Here is a 26949-nt window from a genome sequence, read left to right as displayed (position 1 = left end):
AATCAGTTTTTTAAAAATGTATCCAGCCTCATTCAATTTTTTTCACAATTGATAATCTTAAAAAAAATTTTCATCAATTGCAAAATTTCCCTTCCACCATCTTCCTAAAGATGAGACAAACCCTCAGATTTTTTTTTTTTTGCATGATTGGTTCCGTGTGCTTGCTTTGTTTCAAAAAGATAAAGGTTGATTCTGTTTTTCTGTGTTATAATACCACAGTCTGGAATAATTTTGTTATGTTGCTGGGCATGTTTTTATGGAGCAGTATCATGAGACTGGAATAAAATCACATTACGAGTTAGCATTGTTATCAGTTTTATTGGAGCTGAAACTGAGTGAAAGGATTTAGGAATAATTGGGTAATCAAAGTGAATTAAATCAAGAGGGGGAAAATATCAGTTCTGGCATCAAATGGGGACTGCTGTGACTTCCACATCTGTGGTCTTTATCCATTTTAATCAAGTCTAAATTATGCCATTAAGACTTATTTTTGCAGCGTTTACACTTACTCAGACATAGTGGATGTTATATTCGTCTATGGATATTTTGTGAAACATTAAAACATTCTCACTATTTCTAGGGAAAAGTTACCTAACTTGATTAGCATCCAAACATTCAGAGTTGATATTATGTTTATAACCATGGGTGCAGTGTTCCTGTAGTTTCTGGGAAATGGAATCCACATACTAAGCTTTCAACCCATGTAGATGAATTCTACATCCCTTAAACTCATTGTTGTTTTTTTTCAGAAGAGTAGGTTTAAGTGGTGTCTCATTAGTATAAATCTGCTATAATAAATAGCATATCATGCTATTAGTGTGGCAGAAATATTGCTATAGTAACTAGCCCAGTCTTGCTTCCTCGTGTTCCTTTGCTGTATTTCCCAAGGGATACTGCTTTTGCAGTGAGAAGTCTGTTTAGCCTAATAAATAGCAACAGTGATCAGCTTCCTTTCATTCCTTCTCCAGATAGCTCTTAAGTATGTAACTGATAATACACTGAATTATGGAATGAAGTGGCACTAAGTTCACAAACAAGAAAATTAATTAAGGAAACTTTGGTTTCCCTTGTTGCAATTTGAGTTTCCTTTGAGTTTCTGTGTTGTTGATTTTTGTGCATGTGAATTGTCTCTTACTGGAACATATATTTTAAACTTCTTTTGTTCTGAGCTCTTTGTTCATATATCTTAGAATCCTTGGTGTTTCTGTTGTTTTGGTTTGGTTTGGTTTGATTTGCTGATACCTGGACACACACATGTGCGCGCGCGCACACACACACACACACACACACACACACACACACACACACGCCTGGGCTGACCTAGGGGGTACTTTGGAACTTGAGAGACCCAAGAGAGACCACTGACAGATATGGCTGTTGTCTCTTAGAACAAAGCCCGGAGCTGTGTGTGTGCTGAAGACCACTAGCCTTCAGATTTACCCTTCATGCTAGGCTCTTGGAGAAATCAGAGTGAGTTCTTTTTCTGGAGGTTTGAGTGTTACCATTTCCTGTTTCTTGGCTTAATCCTTTGGCCAAGAAATGGACTCCCTTTAGAAGTATTTGTGTGTGTCTGCTCAACAGTCATTATCAAAGACATTTGATTTGAGGGCAAGTTAGGAAAAAGGATAGGCGTGAACACTTTTCAGAGATTAAGGTGGCTCTAGGAAATTAACACGACTGCCTCTGTTCTTGCTGTTTGGGGAATAGGTTGAATTTTTTTTTTTAAGAGAGAGAGAGAGAGAGAGAGAGAGAGAGAGAGAGAGAGAGAGAGAGAGAGAGAGAGAATACAGAGAGAGAGAGAGAGAGAATTTTTTTTATATATATTTATTTTTTAGTTTTCGGCGGACACAACATCTTTGTTTGTATGTGGTGCTGAGGATCAAACCCAGGCTGCACGCATGCCAGGCGGGCGTGCTACCGCTTGAGCCACATCCCAGCCCCTAGGTTGAATGTTAATAACATGATAGCTTGCGGACATTGATTGTGCACTTGCCATCTGCCACTTACTGCCTCACGCGTATTTCCATCTCATGTGAATTTCACAGTAGTCATGGAGGTAGGCATTGTTCTTATAATGCCCATTACATAGGTAAAGAAACCTGAGACTTTCAGAAAGGGTAAGTAACTTGCCCAGGGTTGTACAGCTAGGAAATAGCAGAGCTGGGATTCAAAACACAGTCTCGCTTCAGAACCCGTGCCCTTAAGCACCAGGCACATTATTTCAAGTAAATATGTTTTCAAATATCACGACAAAGTGGAGCATATGAAAAGCAGTGTTTTTCAAACACTTTGTGATCCACTGAAAGAAATAGAGTTTACGTTGCCGACAAGCGTCTGTGCACAAATAAAACAGAAAATTGCACCATACAGTGCTCACCCAGAGTAGGAGGCACTCTGATGTTTCCTTTCTATTTCTCTTAATTTCTAAACAGTGCTGGTTGTGACCCTGAAACTGATTTTTTAAGACCTAGTATAGCGTCACAACTTGCAGATCAAAAGCTACACAACGTCCTGGATGTAAAGCTGTTGGGGACATCCTGCTTCCCATTGCTGAATGAATGCCTGACAGATCCTTTCCCCACAATGCCCAACATTGTGGACAAAGTAAATACATAAACAGATTATCATTTTTCTTTCCTCATCTATTTGTTTACATGTCTATCTCCCCTTCTTCCCTTTTCTTTTTAAAAAACAAAGCTGAAATTTTGCCAAACACAAAGATTGTTTAGGCTGAAACACAGACGGTCGGTCAGTGGAGAAACAATTAATAATGATATTGTTATGGAAATATGCACTATAATGAAATTTTATCAAGCAAATCACATTTCCCTCAGATTTCAGTTGTGTTTTTCATAGTGTGTTGTGTCTCCTGCTGTTTCTACTGCATGCTGGTCCTGGGACCTCCTCTTATTCTTGCAAGGTCTCCTCGGGTCCACACTGGCCTCTCCTTCATAGGCAAGCTGGTTTGCCTGGGCTTTCTTCCAGCTCCATCTCTACAAGGGCCAAGGCATTCCTGGGCAACCCAGGTTAGCAGCAGGCCTTCTGGTATTTTCTGGGAGCTGTTTGGTAGCTCCTAAACTACCATTAGGGAAGAGGATCCTCTGAATGCCTGAGCCTGAGCTTGGCTCAGGACAGACCTCCAGAACATGCAGAGCTTTCTAGAATATGACACAGCAGGAGTGCTCCTGCTGCTGTCAGTGCAGACCCACACCTTAAAGCCATGTCAGGAACCTGGTGGGCATGGCATGGGCCAGCCCAAATGTATGCTTGGCTGCAAGGTGGCTGGTAGCTTTGGCACGCCAGGTAGTTTTGTGTTATCTAATCACCAATATCCAGGAGCCTCATATTTGAAAATATTGACATTGGATTTGGCTTAGATGCTTAATAGGTTTAACTTAATATGATTTCTTTAATGTTTCTTCTTTCTTCTTCTTCTTTTCATTGCTGATCTCTTGTTATAGGTACAACAGTAGCTCAAATTGTTTCTGTATATTTTTCTTACCCTGATCAAGACAGGATGTCAACACATGTGTTCACTGAGAAAAATAAATTTAGGTAGTTCTAAGAGCTAGGGACTTTTGAGATAGAAGAGAAACTGAAGGTGGTACAGGACAAGATATGTGTTGGCAGTAAGGGAATGGTTAAGAGACCCACTCATCCACAGATCCCTGGGAAATTATGCTGATTCATTTTGGTTGTTCTCTCGATCTCTTTACTCAATTACTAAAAATTTAAGCCCAAATACTAAATTTTCAGCAGCTCGTTAAGCAGAAAAGGTTTTTTTTGTTGTTGTTTGTTTTTTGTTTTTTGGTTTTTTTTGGACGTTTTTCTCTAATGGGACACAGGGGCCCTAATATACCTAAAGTTTTTTGAAGCACAAAGATGGTTTATTATTGGATGGTCTACAAGAAACTTCATCTTTATTGCTGGTGATGAGGAAAAGGCAGACTTTAGCCATGTGAAGCTGGAATTAGAATTTTAAATCAATGCAGGGAGCTTTTCAGTGATTGAAGACTTCCTCAAACCTACCACCTCTTTCTCTTTATTGACTATGGAGGGATTATGAACCCTATTTTCTAGGACTGTTTCATGCAACAGGGGTTAGGATCTGGGATTAGGTTTTGTTTTCCCCAAGGACATTTTCATTACCAGGAATGTACGGTAGAACCACTTTGTGGTCTCTAGATGTTTGATAACCAATTACTTGGATTCTTGGATGTGTTGGATGACAAGTCATGTTCCCTGGCTTTATCACACTGAGATAAATGCTGGTGAGTGTCAACTTTGACACCTTGTGGATTTTTTAATATTTAATCATTAAACATTTCAGCATTGCTGTTTGCTCAGCCCTGCTTTGATAGATTCAGGGACACAAAAATATTTTTTTTAATAATATTCTTTCCCTCAAAGAGTTGATAGCATCGTGAACAACTGAGTCATCACACACTGAAATATGAGAATAGAAGGCTAAGTAGAGACAATGTTGCTAATGGTAAGAACGGCGGAACTGAGAGTCAAAGACCCAGGTTTTAGTCTCAGGACTGCAATTAGCTGTTGAGGTGACTGGACCAGCTTCTCAACCTCTCCAGTCAAAGGGGTCAGACCAGGAGGACTTGAAGGTGATTTTCATGCCAACTGTGTGAGTCTGCAGTTAAGTGCTTTGGGGTGAGAGCAAGCCTTAGTGATTGCTCTCAATTCTGTTTAATATTTGCAAATATATCTGTTTAAGCTTCTGCAGGGATGGCCCTTTTTCACTAGCCCTCTCACTAAGAAAATGCATACAAAATCAATTTTTGTGTCTATATCCTGTTTCTTCCCCCAAAGACTCATATAGCAGTTTACAGAGAAATGGAAACCCAGCCCTAGTTCTAAATTGATTTGGCTACATTTGATACACTCTTCCTTTCTAGAATATGACTTTTCAGTTATAATAGCCCAAAAGATTGCTTTTCATACCTCTTTCATTTTTATGATTCTTTTCAAAGACTTCTTACATTGCTCACAGTAAAACTGTCTGGTAGGTTTCAGTAACTCAAAAGTAACCAAACGAGAAGTGTCAAGACCTCATAATCAGACTTAGGGTCTGATGCATGTCTTTGTATAGGAAGAAGGGGACAGCTGAAATCCCAGTTCCTCATACAGATTTTCATTAGGAGAAAAGAAAAAGAAATTTGGCCTCCATTGAGGACCAGAGTCCAAATTGCAATTCTGCCCTTGCCTTGGACCTAGGGTCACTGGCCAAGAAAACCAGTGACAACAATGATCATGTCAGCACTCAAGAGGGAGATGCTGGCTGAGCAAGCCACCTCTTATATTAGTACCAGAGGGGCATTAGGCTGAGATGCTGCACCTGGGTTGTCCATACCCCAAGGCCCAGGCATTGCCCTCACCTGGTGAACTGCTTACCCAAATTCAAGGAATCTAAGAGAAATAGCATCCTCCAGAGATGGGGGAAAGATAGCATTTGTACCAGTCACATGTTTTAAGTGCCTAAATACCTTTAGGAAAACTGTGTACATCTGGATTCTCCAAAAAAAAAAAAAGGAATTAATGAGAAGATTACTATCTATATCAATATTATCTATATCTACCTACCTATGTCTCCTGGTATAGTTCAAGTCCAAGTGCAAAGATCTGAGACCCAGAGGAGTCAATAACATAAGTTCTGATCTGAGTCCAAGTCTAAAGACAGGAGAAGACCTCTATACCAGCTTAAAGACAGTCATATGTAGAAAAGGGATTTTTTTTTCCTACTTAATGCTTTGTTCTGTTCAGGTCCCCACCCATTAAGTGAGGGCCCGTGTTAGGTGGAGCAAACTGTTACAGAGTCTAATGCTGATCTCAGCCAGAAGCACCCTCAGAGACATGCCCAGAATGATATTGTACCAAATATCTGGGTACCTATGGCCCAGTCAAGGAGATGCATAAAGTTTAGCCATCATGAAGATAACCTCTTATATATATATGCACATGTTGCCCTCTGAGTTGGATGTTGCAGGAAGTGCCAGGGTATGCCACCATTGAAGACTGATCAATATGGAATGTTCCCTTTTCCTCTCACTCCTCCCCAGCATAAACATGTTGGAAATTATTCTGCGTGCACTTTTCTCTTCTCCAGGCTGTGGCTATTTAGTTCCCAAACATAAGCAGAATTTGAAGAATGGACAGGAAATAGATTGAGACTTCAAGAATAGAGGTTCTTAGGTGAAGATTATTTGAGTGGGCCTGCAATACAAACTGTTCTCCACTCCTCTTCTCTAACACCTATACCAGCCCACTTCTTAATGGATATACTGTCAGATGGAGCTGATTATCATCATTATAGAAGGACACTAACAATACCACTCTACAGAGAAATGACCCAGGCTGGAAATTGATCTACTGGGGAATAATTTGAAAAGTGTAATCTGATCTCTGGAAGGCCCTAGAAAATTACTATTTTATCTTGCTCAATGGGATTAGTTGTCCAAAATGAAGAATATTCTCTTCTTGTACTATCCAGTCTTCTGGTTGCTCTCTTTCCACTACTTCTTGTTCCTCTCTTCTGTGACAACAAATGGATCTGGTGGCCAGCAGCATTGATCATTAACACCAGGCCAGACACAGAAACATGCTCAGAAGTTGGCCACAGTTAAACAAAAGCTGATGTAGATGGGAATGTTCTCTAATAGGAAGAAATAATAATTGGTTTCACAAGGAGATTCTGTTGCTTTCACATTATAATTTTCATGAAGCACTCATCATTTATTTATTACCATAGGAGTCGTTTCCCTGATGGATTCAGTCATTTTTCTGATGGGTCTTCAGTTCTCTTTGAATTATTTGTCCTCTGAGACAGGGCAGCTCTGTGGCCAAGGACAGAGGGTGTGGCTATCTGGGAGAATGTGGCAGTCAGCAGGGCTGACTATTGGCAGGGGATGGATGGCAAAAAAGTATGTGTTATGGGTGGGGTGGGGGGTACAGGTGTCTCAACCAAAGTCCTAGAACAGACCCACCTCTGGACCCCATATTAGTAAGGGAGCAAGAGGGCTGAGGTGATTGGGAGAAGATGATAGAAAATTAAGGAAACAGCTCGCTCAGATTGGGAGAAGAAAGGAAAATGGAAGAGTATCGAGAGGGAATGTGTTTTGCTGTAGGAGAATATTTCATATCTCTTGTGTTGGTGGTTTATATAAGCTTTTTGGACTCTTGGGCCATGAATGCTACTGCTTGGTGGGGTGGGGCTGGGTGGGGTCCAACAAAGTAATTGGCATTCAGTTCCTGACTGATCCGTTCATAAGCCATCTATCCATTTCACCCATTCATCCATCATCTATCCATCCACCCTGCAGCCACTCATTCATCTATCCTGCATTAACAGCACCTTCAATGGTGGCATACCCTGGCATTAGAGTGACCAGTATGTACTATACACACCGTTAGGTGCTGAGGAGGTGAAAAATAACGTCTTGTCTCCCCCTGCAGGAGTTCTCAGCCCAGTGCGAGAGATAGCTAAGTGGACCAGTGGTCATAGTCAGAATGAGGAATACCCTGAGAGAGGTGAGCGCAGTGTGTCTTGTTTGGACTTTGAAAGGGAAGAGAAGGTTCTCTGGAAGAGGTGCTGTTTTAGCTGAGTCCCATACCATGCATGGTTTGGGGAGCATCCTTCTCTCAGTAGAGGTTCTGGCATGACTTCTCTTCCTATTTTGGTGTAAGACAAGTCCACGTCCAGGCTTGGGTCCTCTCTCCTCTCATGTTTGGGGGTGGGCAGTTTACTCCATTCGCTTCCCCTTCACTCATCCTTGACCACTGCCTCTCTTTCATTCTCCATTGTTTCTCTCCCTGCTGTGTAGAGACATGTTCAAGTCTCTTTCATCTTAAAATTTTAATACAACAACAGTAAAACCGTTCCTTGGCTCTACTTTGTGGGTACCCGCCTCTCTTTGTTCTTCCATTCACATTGAGCACACTTACTGTGGACTCACCTCTTTGAATGTTGGCAGACAGGCTTCCACTCTGTGGTCAGTTCTTCCCTGTTCTTTAAGCTGCCTGAAGAGTGGTTCCAGTGTTCTGTCTTTAGCCAGTGGGTGCTCTTGACCTTTGCTTACCTGACCAGTGGGTGACATCTGACTCAACATCCCATTCCTTCCTGAAATGCTTTCTCTTGTTTTTGGGACACAAGTCAGGTCTTCCTTCTGGATGGCCCTTGATTCTCCATGTCTTCCTTGGGTGCCCCTTAATTATGTGTCCTCAGCTGCTCCTGCTCTCATGCTGTGCTAGTCCCAGGAGCTAGTCTCATGCCATACCCACCTAGGCCTTCAACTACCACCTGTGCATAAATGCAGCTCAGGGTACTGAGGACCTTTAGGCTCATTCTCCAGCTGATAGCCAGAGACTATCTGGGTGTTCCCCAAAACTTGGACTCCCTGTGCCCCCCTGAGCTTCTTATCCTTCTCCCTAGACCTCCTTATCCTTCTCCCAAGGTTCCCTCATCATCCTGTCCTGCCATCCTGATTATAGACCGTCTTAAATGTCTCTCTTCTAATTCCCTCCCCTGATCAAGTCCCCATCCATCTGACCACCAGGGTTTGTGACTGTGTTCTTCATGTCTTTCAAGGCCCTGTCCATTCTACTGCTTCTCTTTCCTCTGGTTCACAAGTTCTCCCCTGGATGGTGGCAGTAGGTACTGACTCTCAGACAGGTGCTGACCTTGCTGTCCAAGAGTCATATGAAGAACTCTGTAAAACTGCAGGCCATTGACCCCCTTCCACCCAAAGAGAGCCTGGTTTAGCTCATCTGTCTTTTAACAAAATCGCCCCATGATTGCGAGTTGAAGCTTATGGCCTGGGAGTCAATTCAGATGATTTCCCATCCCCTGCCTGGTCTATATCCATCAGTTCTCCACATGGGTACCAAAGAGATTGTTCTACAATGCAAGTCTGATCTAATCATGTTCCTGTACAAAACTCCATACTTGTCCCCCATATCCCCCTCCCATGCATCAAGTATAATCTCTGAGCTAACACATAGCCTCCAACTCTTTGTCTTCCATTATCTACAGGGCCCCACCTACAGCCTTGTAGAACCATCTCTTTCCTGAAATGTTCTTAGTAACTTCCCCACACCAAATCTTCTGACCTGTACCCATGGTGCCCTTTCTTCTGTCTGGTTGGACCATATCTGCTCATCCTAAGGATTCGGCTGGAGATCTTCCAGAGGTCTACCCCATCCTTTGATCAATGGCCCTCCATTGACTGATACATATACCCCACCTCCACATTGCAAAGCAGAGACTGGTTGTATCTGACTTAATAGCATGAGTGAGAATGACTTTCCCCCCAAGTCTGCCAGAAATATTCAGACCACTCAGATTTCAGGGCTCTGAACAAATGTGCTTTTTGGCTTTCTAGGCTGTGGTGAAATCATTGCTGCTGATTTGGCCACCTCAGTCCCACCATTTAAAAGGATGCACCATGAGTTTGCCCATCTCTGCAGAGACTGGAGGAAATCGTTGGCGCTCATCATTTAGGAAGCACTTTCCCTCAATATATAAACATGAAGCCATTATTTAATGCCTTTCCAATACCCCTCTGTTAGGCTGGAACACAACTTAAACTACTGGGGTACTCAATCCAGATATAGTGGGAGCAGCTGCTGAGAAGGCTGGATGATGTCTCCTTTGTAAACCTGTCCTCAGTTTGATAAGATATCAGACCTGCTCCTGTTTAGAACTTGTGAGTGACAGATGTGGATACTGTCTTTTCTCCTTTTTGGCCATTCACTCATTCCACAATTCCTCATCCAGTGACTTCTGGACATCCTGTCATCACCATGTCTCCTGTGTTGCATGGTGTGTAGAGTCATGATGCCAGGTGGAGAGGAAAGCAAGTGAGTCTTACACCAGCACACAGGAGTTGGAGTGGGGAAAATTTAGCCTTAGCTGAGGATTTTTTGAAAGAACAGGATATTAAATAGGATCAGATACCTTATAAGTCTTATATCGGAGCAGCTGCTGGAACCAGGTGTTTCTAGGCAAGGCCTTCCATAGAGCCAAAGCAGTCACAGTCTCAGTTAATGGTTCTTGTGATCACGCTGAAAAGATGTCAGACTTGTCAAGTGTAGTAGCTGGCATGAGTTTATTAGAAGGGATAGGAAAAAGGAAGAGAGTGGGTCCTCTCAGAAGAGAAGAAGGGTGCACTTCTCATACTCTCCAGTTTTTCTGTGGGATGCTGTAAGTTTTCATACAGTCCCAACCAGGTCCACCTCTGCCTTTTGACTGATAGCAGGATTGCATCAGACTTTCAAGTCCCCGTTGCACATGGTCTTACTCCCACAGAGGGGAGGTTTTACTATTATAATTACATGCTAAAGATCCAAGATAACTCTGGATCACTTTGGCCCATGCTGACTGGTTCTAATTGGAACTTGTTCTTACAGATTTTATGGCTAAGGGGCTTTACTTCCAATTATCCTATCTCCCTGATTTCTGAAATCTGGTCCATGTAAGGGTCACAAAAATCCTCCTGTTCAGTGTAATTTGTGTTCTTATGGGCAAGGAGGAGCCTTTTGGGTCTGCATTTCTTCTGCAGGTTGTTTGCTGAGGACTGTAGCATGTCTTATTGGCTTAAGCCAGGCAGGGCTGCAGGTGATTTACTTTTTAAAAGAAAGAAAATGGGGGTCAGCATAGTAGTCAACCCAGTTTATAGAATTATCCCTTCACCTCATGTTCCCATTGTTCATTCTACTTGTAAATTCTCCAAGAGCCCAGGCCTGGGGTGAGACTCCTCTACCAAATCTTTCTCTCTCTCTCTCTCTCTCTCTGTGTGTGTGTGTGTGTATGTGTGTGTATGTTGCTAGGGATTGAACCCAGGGCTTCATGCATGTGAGGCAAGCACTGTACCAACTGAGCTAAATCCCCAGCCCCCATCCTTTGCCAAATGTTAACAGTGTTCAGTTTGGGATGCAGGCTGGTTCTCGGTATCTGTTCAATAAGGATTTTTCCATTGATTTTGAAAGAAAACAGAGTATTATGTCTTCGTAGAGCTCAGAAGTTTCCATTCCTTACCTTTGAGGGTTCATATAGAGCATTATGCACACAGAAGACACTTCCGTATCCTTGGCCTCTCCTAGCCAATGAGACAGGCACTGAAATATTTATACTCTTGGCTCTGTTGTTGGTGTAGTTGGAGTGGTCCAAGGTGTATGAATTAATGTAGTATCTGCCATTTATATTTAGGGTATACTAAATTAGGAGGAAGACCCTTGGCATCAGAAGAATGTATTCAAAGACCTTTTCTTCCCTGTCAATGTAGGGTTCGATGATCTTCATGTGTGTGCTGACCCAGGAGTCCCAGAGAATGGCTTCAGGACTCCCAGTGGAGGGGTTTTCTTTGAAAGCTCTGTAACCCGATTTCACTGCCAAGACGGATTCAAGCTGAAGGGCTCTACAAAGAGACTGTGTATGAAACATCTTAACGGAACCCTGGGCTGGATCCCAAGTGATAGACCCATCTGTGTGCAAGAAGGTAAAGTGCTCACCTCAGTCTCCTCTCTGTCTGCTTCTGGCTAAACCTGCCTGATAATGGAAAAGCAAGAGTGTTCAGTGAGGGCTGGGGCAGGGGATAGATTAATCTCAGCATTAAAAGAAATAGTCAATTACAATCCAGTTTATCACCATTTTTGTAAATGCAAGAGAGCAACTCAGATAACATTAGGGCTATTTATGATTAGTCTGCCAACTCAGCACTCATTTTCACGTTACTCAGTAAAAACTGCAGTACATATATTGTACCAAAACTAGATTTAGTGATACAGAAGATATACATTACTCAGAGGATTAAATCAATTACTACTTATCAGTTCTGTGTTAGATGTGATTCATTTAAGGAAAGAAAGAACTGTGACAAGCAGAGCAGATTGACACGGGAGACATTTATTTCTAGCAATTATCCTGAAATGTATTGGTGGTGTCAAGATATTCATTTACTCCTGGAAATTACCCTAAGTCCATTGGTCAAAACAACTTAATATACATTTTGCTTTTACTTAATGTGGACACATTTAAAGTTCTAAAAAATGCACTGTGTTTAACTAATTGGGATGCCAAAGTGGTTGGTTATGTATCTCAGAGGACAAGGCTGAACTTGGAATAGGCATGAATCAAGAATTAATTCTAGCCCCAAATTTCCATAAGACATAGAAATTCTATTTCATTGAGTTCATTAGGAACTAGTTTCAGATTCTCCTGACATCATTATTGAGTTTACCTTGGGAGGGAGCTTCTAGCAATGATATGTCTGCAATTATTGTGACTTAGTGTATATTTCTTTTATGAAACGATTTAAATAATTTAAACTGACAAGCATTTTAAAAGTATCTATTATGCTTTTCCTCATGGAAATTGTAAAGGATGAGTAAGATGGTGTCTTGCTCTTCTAGTACTTGCTATCTTTGCTTTTATTTTCAAGATATATATGTGTGCATGTATACATTTTTAAATATATGTATGCCAAAATTAATATAATATGGATTTAGGGTTTTTAAAAATAAATTCACCTTTTCCACTTGCATGCAGCCCATGCATGCATAAGATTGTATTTAATTAAGAGTTTACTTGTTGCTTCCAAATACACCTCCCTGCCAAAACCTATGGCCAAAGATACCCAGTGCTTAAAACTCAGGCAATGCAGGGACATTAGGTAACAAAGAAAACCAGAATAGCCTTCCTGAATATCACCCAAAGATGAAGGCCTTCTGTTATTTGATCATCATGGGGTGGCAGGGAGTTGATCACTTTTTAGATGAGCTTCTTCCCAACTCCATAAGCTGAATAGTAATTCCAAGAAAAGGACTGAGAAATCCTTGGGTCTGTGTGCCTGGTTTAGCCCTAAATGTGCTAGGAGGGACTAGGAGGAGCCAGCTTATTTATTATGCAACCTGAACCAAGGTTTCAGGTCCCCAGAGGGGAATCCAGGTCTGTGCATTCCAGTTAAGGTATAGGCTCCAGCCATCAGTTAGGAAAATTTTGAAAAAATCATTCACACACAAGGAAGGCTCATATGTATTTTTTTAATCCCATACTCCTGATTGGCTTAGTACATACTTTATAATTGTTCTAGCCATAGTTAATAGTGTCAATGCAGGTGAGTCAGAGTTATCTTTAGGGCATTATGGTGAATTGAGTGGCCCTTGTTATGTGTTTGGGGATGCTGATAAGGAGGAACAGCTAAACATTAGTTCGGAACATGCCTTTTGCCCCCCCAGTCAGTAAAGCCACAGCCTCTCTGGGCACCGTTCCTGAACCCTACCATCCCCAACACGTCTGCACATTCCCTTTATTTTTTTTTCCCCAACAAGACTGCATTGTTTTAAGGAGGTATCTAGCATATAGACTGGGTACCTCTGCTTATTATATAGTATCTTCTTTAATTACTATAGCAACCCTACAAAGTAGGTTCTGGTACCTTATTTTATAGACAGAAAAGCGAAGGGGCAGAGAGGCTAGATTCCCCATGGTCTCATAGGTAATGGAAGAGTTGGGATTCAGATTCAGATGTGTGCTTTCTGGGATGTTCATCTCCTAACGAAGGATGATTTTTCCTGGGAAGAGGAACCAAGCTCTAGAGGTAAGGAGAAGAGAGATGATGAAGCAAGTGACACCTAGCAAAATCACTCCAGGCCTGCACCCCCCTTTGGGAGGTGGCCTGCTGTCGACATGCTTGGTAACAACCTGTTTGTGCAGGGCATGGTTCCTTGAAATGTATTCCAAAGATGGCCTGCATCAAAGCTTGTTGAAAATGTGTATTTAGATCTCCTTTCAGGTCAGAATCATGTGTAGAACGTTTAATAATAAAAGTGCCAGGAACCCATTACAAGAGACTCTGTTTAGTGGAAGCCCAGGCCGGGTTATTTCTAAGAGCTCTCAGGGCAATTCCAACAGCACCCAGGAACCCCATTCAGTTACCTACCTGATTGCAGCTAACGGTGGCATAGAACCCAGGAGGAGAGCTGTCCTTGCCACAGTGATGTCTCCTTGCTTAACCCTTCTTTATACTAGTTCCTTCCATGAAAGAGAAAAAAAATCTCATTCATTCATGAAGCAGTAAAGTACTTACTAAAATATATTAGCTCCCATAGACCTGACCAGAATTGCTATAAAAGATGAATAATTTGATGTTAAGAAGCTTCCTGGGGAAAAGGTGCAATGTGAATTTAAGTATTATTATTACATTATAAGTTTTCAATTAAAAGATCCAACTTGACCCAACTAGAGCTGGCAGTAAAGTTGGCAGCTAACTCCTTTATTCATCAAAACTGTGGGGTGCAAGCATTTTTCAAAAGCAGAGTAGTCTTAGTCCTTTTTACAGGTACTCATATATTAAGGCAAATCGTCTCCCAGCTCCAGAAGCTTCGCCAAAACAGATGGATGCTTTAAAAATGTTTTATTTAGCACCCTTCTCTTCTCATGTGTTTTCTATCATCTAAAATTTCTTTCTTGTTGCTGTAGATAGGAATTATCAAAAACCACAGACTCTGCCCACAAGGGCAAATATTTGCCTATCTTCCCTTAAGATATTCTCTTCTCATTTTCCGTCTTCTAAGGTGGGGAAAGAGCAGAAGGGTGCCTCTGCCTGCCCTCAGGATCACTGACATTTCTTATGCTGTGGTTAGCAGAAGTTACTGTATGCCTATCCTCCCTCCCTTCAGTGTCATTTTGGTTTTTGCTTTTAAAAAAGATTTCTTTAACTTAAATGTGGTCATGACTTGAAAAAATATCCAGAGGAAATAAGGTCAGGTCAGACTGGGGCAGATGCAGTAAAGATAAGTGACAGAAATGATCAGTTATCATTATTGCAGGATGACAGCTGGACCGCCACAGGCAGGGTTCTCAAGTCTACGCAACCAGCCCTGTAAGTGCAGAGGGAAGGTTCAAATTAGAGCAGTGTCACTCCTTAACCCGCTGTGGCACAGGCTCTTCCACATCACAGGAGTGCTAAGATCCCGCCCTGTCTGTACCCAAGCCCTGGAGGTGGGGGTGGCTTTAAAGAGAATTTTTAGAGAGTTATCAGGCAAACGGAGAATAACAACAACATGAGCACATGCTCAGATCCTTCTCAGATTGTGTGTAAAGGTCACATAATGATTGGTAGCAACCTTGGACACCAAGCTGACTGCAGAGATTCCCCAGAAAATGGTTTTTCACAAATTCACAGCTGAAACAGCCCAGAATTAGGTTGACTGCTGATGAAAAATGCAGGGCTACCCCCACGGAAGTCTTTCCAACCCTATCTCAAGTGGAATTCATCTTTTCTCTTGACAGTCTGCAGCAGTTCAGGGCTGATCCTGGCTCCCCGGTCAGCATCTTGTGAGTCTGTTAGGTATTAATTCAGACCTCCTCCGAGGCCCTCACAGAGTCTCAAGAGCCAGAGGCTTCAGTGTGCAGAGTTCCCCCCTCCCCAGCCTGCTCAGATTTGAATCTAATTACACTTGGCTGACACAGCTCCTCAGAGATGGGCTGGGAGTTGTTAAATTTCGAGCCAACCTTTACATTTTGACTGCTGTCTTCAGTCTACATAATCAGAGGGACTGGCCTTGCATATCCCATCAGAGGGTGCATCTTGATGTTTGACTTCATGGGAATTGCCCCAGGGGTGTGTGAATGAAGCACACTTCCAGGTGCCAAGCTCAAAGCTTTTTATGCACTAGGAATCTAAATTTAGCAAGCACCTGCAGGCAGGCCTCAGCAGCATCTTGAGGTATTTGCCATGGGCACTCCACAAGCAGAGCATCAGGAAGTGAAGTGGGTAGGAGCTCTCTAAGTCCTCAGCCCATGAGAGTCGGCTCACTTCTGGCCACACGTTGCTTTCTATCACTTCTTTGTTGTGCAACATAAGGCTACTTTGCAAAAAAAAAAAAAAAAAAAAAAAAAGGAAAGTGACCTCAAACTTTCTTTAAAAATAAAAATTGTGTTTATCAAGAGAAAAGCAGGAAGTCAGAAAGATTTTTCCTCTAGAGTGAAATTCTAAGGCAAACCCAATTTTTTTCCACCAATCTACATAATCTACATTTAGAAGTCAAATGGCCTTCTTGAAATCTTTTGACAAATAATTAATATTTTTAAATGCCTTTAAAAATTTTAGTGCCACTCCAATATATTTAGTTATTCATTCCCTAATATTCTGTTAAGCACTCTAATTGCCAGACCCAAAGGCTCCAATGGAATTGGGAGAGATGGTTACATTTTCAGTGAATTTCCTTGTTTTCCCTTCTGGATTAATTTTTCTGTTGTTGTTTTAGCCTTTTTAAAATTAATGGAATAGCATTGGGGGTTTTAGCTCAGTGGTATAGAGCTTGCCGCTTGCCTAGCATATGCGAGGCTGTAGGTTCAATCCCTAATACAACACACACACACACACACACACACACACACACACACACAGTAAAAATAATGAAATATAATTCTTACACTAGAAAGTTCATAAAACCAAACAGTCCAATGAACTATTGCAAAGCAATACCAATGTCACCTTTATCCAAGAAATGGGACACTGCCGGCTCCCCAGAAGCCCACTCCCCATCACTGCCCCCTCCCCTTCCTGAGAGCTAGCACTCACTTCCTGTCGTAATCACCTGGCTTGAGAACATGTGCTCCTAAACGTGATGCTATTTCTAGTTTAATTTTTGCCTTATTTTTGAGTTCATATACATGGGATTATAGCATAGAGATTATTTTATGTCTGTTTTACTTTATGCTTATGAAATCAATACATATTATTGCCTGCAGTAATATGCACTTTTTTTTTTTCTTGGTACCAGAGATTGAACCCAGGGACATTCAACCATTGAGCAACATCCCAGCACTTTTTTTTTTTTTTTTTTTAAGATATAGGGCCTTGCTAAGTTGCTGAAGCTCATGAGTCTTCTGCCTTAGCTTCCCATGCCACTGGGATTACAGGAATGCACCACCACTTCTGACTACTCTGATCATTTCTATTTTTATTATTTATTTATTTACTTACTTACTTATTTTGGTGCCAGAAATATAATTCAGGGCCTTACACAGGCTAGGCAAGTACTCCCCAACAGAGCTATATCCCCAGCCTGCTTAGTGTTCTAATATATAAATATAGCATAATTTGAACTTTCTAATGTTAATGGAAATTTAGAGCATTTCCAATTGGCTTCTGTTAAACATAGTACCACTCTGAACATACTTGAACATACCTGCTGGTGTATGTAAAAGCTCTCATTTCTCTTGACTTCACCAGAATGGAACTGCTGAGGCATAGGATATGTGTATGTCCACTGTTAATAGGTAGTGCCAGTTTCCCAAAGAGGTTGTACTGATTGACACTCCCAAGAGTGGAATTTGCTCCTTGCCAACACTTGGTGTTGTCAGTATTTTAGCCATCGGGTGGTACTTCTGGATTTAATGTACATTTCCCTGGTGGGTAGTGTTTAATGGCCAGCTTTTATTCTCTCTTGGAAGTGCCTCTTTAATTCACTTGCCTACTTATTAGTTGTCTTTTCCTTTTTGATTTTTAGGAGTTTTTATATATACTGGATGCAGGTTCTTTGTTGATTATGTAAATGTTGAAAATCTGTCCTGTGGCTTAGGTTTTTACTTCTTTTATCATTACTCCATTTGATGAACAGATTTTAGTTTTAATGTAGTGACATTAATCCATCTTTTTCTTTATGCTGGAGCTTTTAAAGATTTATTTTGTCTTGTTAAAAAAGATGTTTTTCTACTCTGACAAAGACATTCTCTTATGTAGTCTTTTTAGAACCTTACCGTTTTGCCTTTCACATTTAAATCTCAAACATGTCTAGTGACATAGGTCACAATGTCTATCATACAATCTGGCACTCGTCATTAGAATGATGATTTTGTCGTGTCGTAAGATGGAGGTCCTGGTTCAGGACTTTCTGTGATGTTTTATTGTCTGTCTGTCTTTACATCAGTGTCATTGTAGCTCTGTAATAAATCTTAAACTCTGGTAGGGCCAGTTTCCCTCTCGCTCTTCTTAAAGAGTATCTTAACTCTTGTTATTTTGCATTTCCACATGAATCAGCATGTCAATCATCAAGATAAGTTTGAATTTTTAATATGATTGTACTGGATTATAGTACTGAATTAAATTTGGAGGGGGGGATAATGCTTTTGCAATATGAGTTTTCCCAATGGAGGAACATGGATTATTCCATTTATTTAGGTCCTTTACAATTTTTCTCCCCCAATATTTTATAGTTTTCTGAATACATATCTTGTATATTAGATTTATTAGATTTTATTAGATTTATGCCTAGAAATAAAAAAAATTGTTTTTGAGGATAATTATTTTATATTTTGTTTTTAAAATAGGTCATATATGAGCTGGGCATGGTGACGCATGCCTGTAATCCCAGCAGCTTGGGAGGCTGAAACAGGAGGATCACGAGTTCAAAGCCCGCTTCCACAATTTAGCGAGGCCCTAAGCAATTCAGTGAGAACCTATCTCTAAATAAAATACAAAAAAGGGCTGGGGATATGACTCAATGGTTGAGCACCCCTATTTCAATCCCTAGTACCTCAAAAATAAAAATTGGTCATATGTGGAAATTCATGTATGATAAACTCATTGCCAATTTGACTGAATTCTTTGGGGTTTTATCACAAATGTAGTTGTGTGATGTGTGAAGAGTACAACTTTCGTTTTTTTCTGACTTTTTGTTTCCTTTTCTTGCACTCCTGCTTTGGTTAGGAACTCTGTATAATGCTGAATACAAGGAGCAAGAGTGAACCTCACTGTGTTAGTCCCAATCTTACATGGGATGCCTTCCATATTATTGTGATAGATTTTTTTTAAAAGATATCTTTTATTATATTAAGGATGTTTCTTTCCATTCCTATTTTGAGAGTTCTTTTAAATTTTTATGATCATGAACAAATATTGAATTTCATCAAATACTTTTTCACATCTATTAAGATGGTAATTTTCTCCTTGGTTCTGTTTGACACTCTTTTTAAAATTAATTTATGTAGTTTATATATATGACAGCAGAATGCAGTTATGATTCATTGTACACAATTGCAGCACAACTTTACATTTCTGTGGTTGATATGATGTAGCATCACACCTTATGTGCCGTCATACATGTACCTAGGGTAATGATGTCCATCTCATTCCACCATCTTGCCTGCCCTCATGCATCCTCCCTCTCCTCCCTCCCCTTTGCCCAGTTAAAGTTCTTCCATTTTTCTCAAGCCTTTCCCCTCCCTGTTATGATCAGCATTCACTTATCAGAGAGAACATTGGCCTTTGGTTTTGGGGATTGGCTTACTTTGCTTAGCATGATATTCTCCAGCTCTGTCCATTTACCTGAAAATACCATAATTTATTCTCTTTTAATGCTGAGTAATATTCCATTGTGTATATGTACCACAGTTTCTTTACCTGTTGAAGAGCATCTAGGTTGCTTTCACAGTTTAACTATTGTGAATTGTGTTGCTATGAACATTGATGTGGCTGCATTACTATAGTACGCTGATTTTTAAGTCCTTTGGGTATTGAGCAGGAGTGGGATAGCTGGGACAAATGATGGTTCCATTCCAGGTTTTCTAAGTAATCTCCATACTGCTTTCCAGATTGGTTACACCAATTTTCAGTCCCACTAGAAATCTATGATTGTGCCTTTTCCCCAAAAATCCTTGCCAACACTTATTGTTGTCTGTATTCTTGATAACTGCCATTCTGACTGGCATAATATGAAATCTTAAGAGTAGCTTTGATTTGCATTTCTCTAATTGCTATAGATGTTGAACATTTTTTAATATATTTGCTGATCGAGTGTCTATCTTCTTCTGAGAAGTGTCTGTTCTGCTCCTTAGCCCATTTATTGATTGGGTTGTTTGGTGTTAAGTTTTTTGAGTTATTTATATATCCTGGAGATTAGTGCTGTACCTGATGTGTGTGTGGCAAAAATTTGATCCTAAAATGTAGGCTCTCTGTTCACCTCATTGGTTGTTTCTTTTGTTGAGAAGAAGCTTTTGAGTTTGAGTCCATCCAATTTACTAATTCTTGATTTTATTTATTCTGTTGTGATTCACCTTAGTTGGTTGTCAAATGTTAAATCAACCTAGGATTCTTGAAGTAAACCCATCTTGTGACATATTTTAAAATTTATTGCTCGATTGAGTTTGCTAATGTCTTGTTTTCAAGTTTTGCTTTTGTGTTGCTGAATGGATTGGCCTCAAATTTTCCCTTTCTATAATGTTCTTGCCAGATTGCGTAATCAACCTCGTAAGCAGGTTGGTGTGGACCTTCAGAAGAGAACGCTAAAAAAGAATTTCTGTGAGATTGCTGCAATTTCTTCTGCAAATACTTGATGAAATTTATGGGGAATGGTCATCTAGGCCTGGAGTTTTCTTTGTGGGAAGGTTTTCCATTTTGAATTCAATTTATTTTAGATTTTTCTGAAGTATGACTACTTTCTGTTTCTTTTTTTTTTTTTTTTTTTTTTTTAATAAGATTTGGCATTTCTTTTTTTTTTTTTTTTTTTTTTTTTTTTTATTGATTGTTCAAAACATTACAGAGCTCAAGACATATCATCTTTCATACATTCGACTCAATTGAGATTTGAACTCCCCAAATACATAATACAGACTCACTTCTGTTACATACTCACGTTTTTACATAATGGCATATTAGTGACTGTTGTATTCTGCTACCTTTCCTATCCCCTACTATCCCCCCTCCCCTCCCCTCCCCTCCCATCTTCCCTCTCTACCTCCTCTGCTGTTGTTCAGTTCTCTCCCCTTTTTTCCCCCCACCCCCTTTCCCCTCATAACCTCTTATAATTTTGTGTATCACTGAAGGTCTCCTACCATTTCCATATGTTTTCCCTTCTCTCTTCCTTTCTCTCCCCCCATTCGTCTTAGTTTACTGGTAGTCTTTTCCTCATGCTCTTCCTTCCTGTTCTATTCTTAGTGGCTCTCTTTATATCAAAGAAGACATTTGACATTTGTTTTTTAGGGCTTGGCTAGCTTCACTTAGCATAATCTGCTCTAATGCCATCCATTTCCCTGCAAATTCTATGATTTTGTCGTTTCTTAGTGCTGCATAATACTCCATTGTGTATAGCTGCCACAATTTTTTTATCCACTCGTCTATTGAAGGGCATCTAGGTTGGTTCCACAGTCTAGCTATTGTGAATTGTGCTGCTATAATCATTGATGTGGCCGTATCCGTATAGTGTGCTCTTTTAAGGTCCTCAGGGAATAGTCCAAGAAGGGCAATAGCTGGGTCAAATGGTGGATCCATTCCCAGCTTTCCCAGGAATCTCCATACTGCTTTCCAAATTGGCCTCACCATTTTGCAGTCCCACCAGCAGTGAACAAGTGTGCCCTTTTCCCCACATCCTCGCCAACACTTATTGTTGTTTGACTTCATAATGGCTGCCAATCTTACAGGAGTGAAATGGTATCTTAGGGTGGTTTTGATTTGCATTTCTCTGATTGCTAGAGATGGTGAGCATTTTCTCATGTGCTTGTGGATTGATTGTATGTCCTCCTCTGAGAAGTGTCTGTTCAGGTCCTTGGCCCATTTGTTGATTGGATTATTTGTTATCTTATTGTTTAATTTTTTGAGTTCTTTGTACATTCTGGATATTAGGGCTCTATCTGAGGTGTGAGGGGTAAAAATTTGTTCCCAGGATGTAGGCTCTCTATTTACCTCTTTTACTGTTTCTCTTGCTGAGAAAAAACTTTTTAGTTTAAGTAGGTCCCATTTGTTTATTCTTGTTATTAACTCTTGGGCTACGGGCGTTCTATTAAGGAATTTGGAGCCCGACCCCACAATATGTAGATCATAGCCAACTTTTCCTTCTATCAGACGCAGTGTCTCTGTTTTTATATCTAGCTCCTTGATCCATTTTGAGTTAACTTTTGTGGCTGGCGAGAGAAAGGGATTCAATTTCATTTTGTTGCATATGGATTTCCAATTTTCCCAACACCATTTATTGAAGATGCTATCCTTCCTCCATTGCATGTTTTTAGCCCCTTTATCAAATATAAGATAGTTGTAACTTTGTGGATTAGTCTCTGTGTCCTCTATTCTGTACCATTGGTCCACCTGCCTGTTTTGGTACCAGTACCATGCTGTTTTTGTTACTATTGCTTTATAGTACAGTTTGAGCTCTGGTATCGCTATACCTCCAGATTCACACTTCCTGCTTAGAATTGCTTTTGCTATTCTGGGTCTTTTGTTTTTCCATATGAATTTCATGATTGCTTTATCTATTTCTACAAGAAATGTCTTTGGGATTCTGATTGGCATCGCATTAAACCTGTAGAGAACTTTGGGTAGTATCGCCATTTTGATGATGTTAGTTCTGCCTATCCATGAACAGGGTACATTTTTCCATCTTCTGAGATCTTCTTCTATCTCTCTCTTTAAGGTTCTGTAGTTTTCATTGTATAAATCTTTCACCTCTTTTGTTAGGTTGATTCCCAAGTATCTTATTTTCTTTGAGGATATTGTGAATGGAGTGGTTTTCCTTATTTCCATTTCAGAGGTTTTGTTGCTGATATACAGGAATGCCTTTGATTTGTGCGTGTTGATTTTATATCCTGCCACTTTGCTGAATTCATTTATTAACTCTAGCAGCTTCTTTGTAGATCCTTTTGGGTCTGTTAAGTAAATTATCATGTCATCTGCAAATAGCGATAATTTAATTTCTTCTTTTCCTATTTTTATGCCTTTAATTTCTTTTGTCTGTCTAATTGCTCTGGCTAGTACTTCGAGAACTAAATTGAATAGAAGTGGTGATAGAGGACATCCCTGTCTTGTTCCAGATTTTAGAGGGAATGCCTTCAGTTTTTCTCCATTTAGGATGATGCTAGCCTGAGGTTTAGCATATATAGCTTTTACAATGTTGAGGTAAGTTCCTGATATCCCTAGTTTTTCTAATGTTTTGAACATAAAGGGATGTTGTATTTTGTCAAATGCTTTTTCTGCATCTATCGAGATGATCATATGGTTCTGGTCTTTAAGCCTATTGATGTGGTGAATAGCATGTATTGATTTCCGTATATTGAACCAGCCTTGCATCCCAGGGATGAATCCTACTTGATCATGGTGCACAAGTTTCCTGATATGTTTTTGTATTCGATTCGCCAGAATTTTATTGAGAATTTTTGCATCCAAGTTCATTAGAGATATTGGTCTGTAGTTTTCTTTCTTTGAAGTGTCTTTGTCTGGTTTTGGGATCAGGGTGATGTTGGCCTCATAGAATGAATTTGGAAGAGCTCCTTCTTTTTCTATTTCTTGAAATAGTTTGAAAAGTATTGGTATTAGTTCTTCTTTGAAGGTTTTGTAGAACTCCGCTGTATACCCATCAGGTCCAGGGCTTTTCTTGGTTGGTAGTCTTTTGATGGCTTCTTCTATTTCTTCCTTTGTTATTGGTCTGTTCAAATTGTGTGTGTCTTCTTGTCTCAATCTGGGCAAATCATATGCCTTAAGAAATTTATCGATATCTTCGCTATCTTCTATTTTATTAGAATATAGGGTTTCAAAATAGTTTCTAATTATCTCCTGTATTTCTGTAGTGTCTGTTGTGATATTGCCTTTTTCATCCCGTATATTAGTAATTTGAGTTCTCTCTCTTCTTCTTTTTGTTAGCATAGCTAAGGGCTTGTCTATCTTATTTATTTTTTCAAAGAACCAACTTTTAGTTTTATCAATTTTTTCAATGGTTTTTTTTGTTTCAATTTCGTTTATTTCTGCTCTAATTTTAATTATTTCTTGTCTTCTACTACAATTGCTGTTGTTTTGTTCTTCCTTTTCTAGGTTTTTGAGGTGTAGTGTGAGTTCATTTATTTGTTGGTTTTTTCTTTTTTTGATGAAAGAACTCCAGGATATGAATTTCCCTCTTAAAACTGCTTTCATTGTGTCCCATAGATTCCGGTATGTTGTGTCTGTATTATCATTTGACTCTAAGAATTTTTTTATCTCTTCCTTTATGTCTTCTGTAACCCATTGATCATTCAATAACATATTGTTCATTTTCCATGTGGTGTAGGATTTTTCCTTCCTTTTTTTATCATTGATTTCCAATTTCATTCCATTATGGTCAGATATGGTGCATGGTATTATCTCCACACTTTTATATTTACTAAGATTTGCCTTATGGCATAATATATGGTCTATTTTTGAGTAGGATCCATGTGCTGCTGAGAAGAACGTGTATCCACTTGATGATGGTTGGTATATTCTATATATGTCAGTTAGGTCTAGGTTATTGATTGTGCTGTTGAGTTCTATAGTTTCTTTATTCAGTTTTTGTCTAGAGGATCTGTCTAATGGCGAGAGCGGTGTGTTGAAGTCACCCGTAATTATTGTGTTATGGTCTATTTGACTCTTGAACTTGAGGAGCGTTTGTTTTATGTAGATTGCAGCTCCATTGTTTGGTGCATACAAATTGATAATTGTTATGTCTTGTTGGTGGATGGTCCCTTTTAACAGTATATAGTGTCCTTCCTTATCCTTCTTAATTAACTTAGGTTTGAAGTTGATTTTATTTGATATGAGTATGGCCACTCCTGCTTGCTTCCGAGGGCCATGTGAGTGGTATGATTTTTCCCAACCTTTTACCTTCAGCCTGTGTATGTCTTTTCCTATCATATGAGTCTCCTGAAGGCAGCATATTGTTGGATTTGTTTTTTTGATCCAGGTTGCTAGCCTATGTCTCTTGATTGGTGAGTTCAGGCCATTAACATTTAAAGTTACAATTGAGATATGATTTGTACTTCCAGTCATGCTTCTTTATTTATTTATTTTAGTTTGGCTAGTTTTACTTTTTTGGTTATTTTCTTCCTCCTTTACTGAGATACCTCTTGTTGTTAGTTTTGGGCACTATTTTTCAATTCCTCTTCTTGTAGTATATTGCTCAGAATGCTTTGCAGTGCTGGTTTTCTTGCTGCAAATTCTTTTAGCTTTTGTTTATCGTGAAAGATTTTAATTTCGTTGTCAAATCTAAAGCTCAATTTTGCTGGATACAGTATTCTTGGTTGAAATCCATTATTTTTCAGCGTTTGAAATACATTGTTCCAGGATCTTCTCGCTTTCAAAGTCTGTGCTGAGAAATCAGTCGTTAACCTAATTGGTTTACCCCTGAATGTAATCTGTCTCTTTTCTCTGGTAGCTTTTAATATTCTCTCCTTGTCCTGTATGTTGGCTATCTTCATAATTATGTGTCTTGGAGTTGGTCTATTATAGTTTTGAATGTTTGGGGTCCTGTAGGCTTCCAGGATTTGGCAATCCATTCCATCTTTCATCTCTGGGAAGTTTTCTACAATTATTTCATTTAATATGCTGTCCATTCCTTTGGTTTGAATCTCTGTGCCTTCTTCTATCCCGATGACTCTCAAGTTTGGTTTTTTAATGGCATCCCATATCTCTTGAATAGATTGCTCATGGGATTTAAGCATCTTTTCTGTGTTGACTATACTCTTTTCAAGTTGATAAACCTTGTCTTCATTATCTGATGTTCTGACTTCTACTTGATCAAGTCTATTTGTAATATTCTCGTTTGAGTTTTTAATTTGGTTTATAGTTTCCTGCAATTCTAGGATTATATTTTGATTCTTTTTTAAGATCTCTATCTCCTGGTAGAGCTCGTTCTTTGCCATTTGAATTTGTTTGTTTAACTCATTTTCAAAATATATTTTTATTGCTTGGACTTGCTGTCTCATGTCTTCTCTAATATTCCTTTCCATTTGAGTTAGGTATGCCTTGAGTTCTTTCCCTATCCCTGCTTCTGATGTTTCTATGTCCTCTTGTAGAATTAAGTTGTCTTGCATTGTTTGTACTCCTTTTTTCCCTTGTTTTCTCATGTTGTCCCCGTTGCTTTCCAGCTCTATTTGATTGTCGTGTTTCTGTTCTCTTCTATAGATTTGTTTCGGTTCTGTATTACTCTGATGCCTCTCCTTAGTGTTGTTAAACTATGCCTGCTGACGTGGGTTCCACTGTGAAGGCAGATCCGACGTCCGAGCTCCAGTGACGACACTACTTCGCTATGACTGGCCCCAGTTCCTTGCCGGGGTGTCCTGAGGAGGTGGTATGACTGAACTGTCTCTGTTTGATTTCAGCTCCCAGTCGCGGCAGGCAGGCGGTCTCCAGCCGCCCAGTATCACAGGCCGCAGGCGGGTGATCGGTCACCTGCGGCCGGGTGTTCTCCTACCGCCCACCTATGCGGGCAGTGGGTGAACTGTCGCCGGCGGGCCTGCAATTTCCAGCTGCCCAGTCTCGAGGGCCTTGCCTCTAGCCTCCTGGTTTCTCCTGCTAGCCTTCTGTAGCTGCAGGGCAGGCCGCACGAATCAGTCGGCCTGGATCTCCGGGGTCCCACAGTTGGCAATTGGGATCCCAGGCACTCTGTCCTTTGGATTTTTCGTGCTTGCCCCTCCCCCAGCTCTAGCTAGACAGGTTTCCTTTTGGCTGCAGATGTGTAGGGGGGGTTGCAGGTCAGGTGCCTCTAGTTCCCCCCTAGTCTTTATGCAGGCTCACTCTGATTCTCCCTCCCCCGGCAGGCCTAGGAGAGATTTTATTCGAGTTCCCGATGTATGGGGGATGGGCTGAGTGCCACACACCTGTTTTGTTGTTGAGATCTGTCGGAGAATGGCGGTGGAAATTTCAGCTGTTCAAGATGCTGACTGCTGATTGCCTTGGCGGAGTGTCCGCTGTGGGGGATGGGACTGTACCGCTTCCTTCCCCGTCTAAACTCCCGAACTCAGCCCGGGGGTCAGTGTGGGCTTGGCTGGCGGGATTCCACCTGGTCTCAGCCGAGCCTCTCCCTGCTTGCTAATTAATGGCTTCCCTGGGGCGCCACGCCTTCTGTAGCCGCAGGGCAGGCCGCACGAATCAGTGGGCCTGGATCTCCGGGGTCCCACAGTTGGCGATTGGGATCCCAGGCACTCTGTCCTTTGGATTTTTC

At 40.4% G+C, this 26949-nt stretch overlaps 1 protein-coding gene across 3 annotated transcripts in view; it reads left to right on the top strand.

The window, feature by feature from the left end:
• The window catches only part of Susd4 (sushi domain containing 4), a 137990-nt gene that overhangs the window by 55698 nt on the left and 55343 nt on the right, over positions 1-26949 (top strand). For all 3 annotated transcript variants that reach the window (XM_078022898.1, XM_078022897.1, XM_005326511.5), the window contains exon 3: positions 11292-11504. In XM_078022898.1, coding sequence (XP_077879024.1) covers positions 11292-11504 — 213 coding nt within the window. The remainder of the gene's footprint in view (positions 1-11291; positions 11505-26949) is intronic.

Source organism: Ictidomys tridecemlineatus, chromosome 10, assembly GCF_052094955.1.
Source record: "Ictidomys tridecemlineatus isolate mIctTri1 chromosome 10, mIctTri1.hap1, whole genome shotgun sequence".
NCBI lineage: Eukaryota > Metazoa > Chordata > Mammalia > Rodentia > Sciuridae > Ictidomys > Ictidomys tridecemlineatus.
The sequence above is the reverse complement of the archived record's forward strand: the minus strand, read 5'-3'. Positions and strand labels throughout refer to the sequence as shown.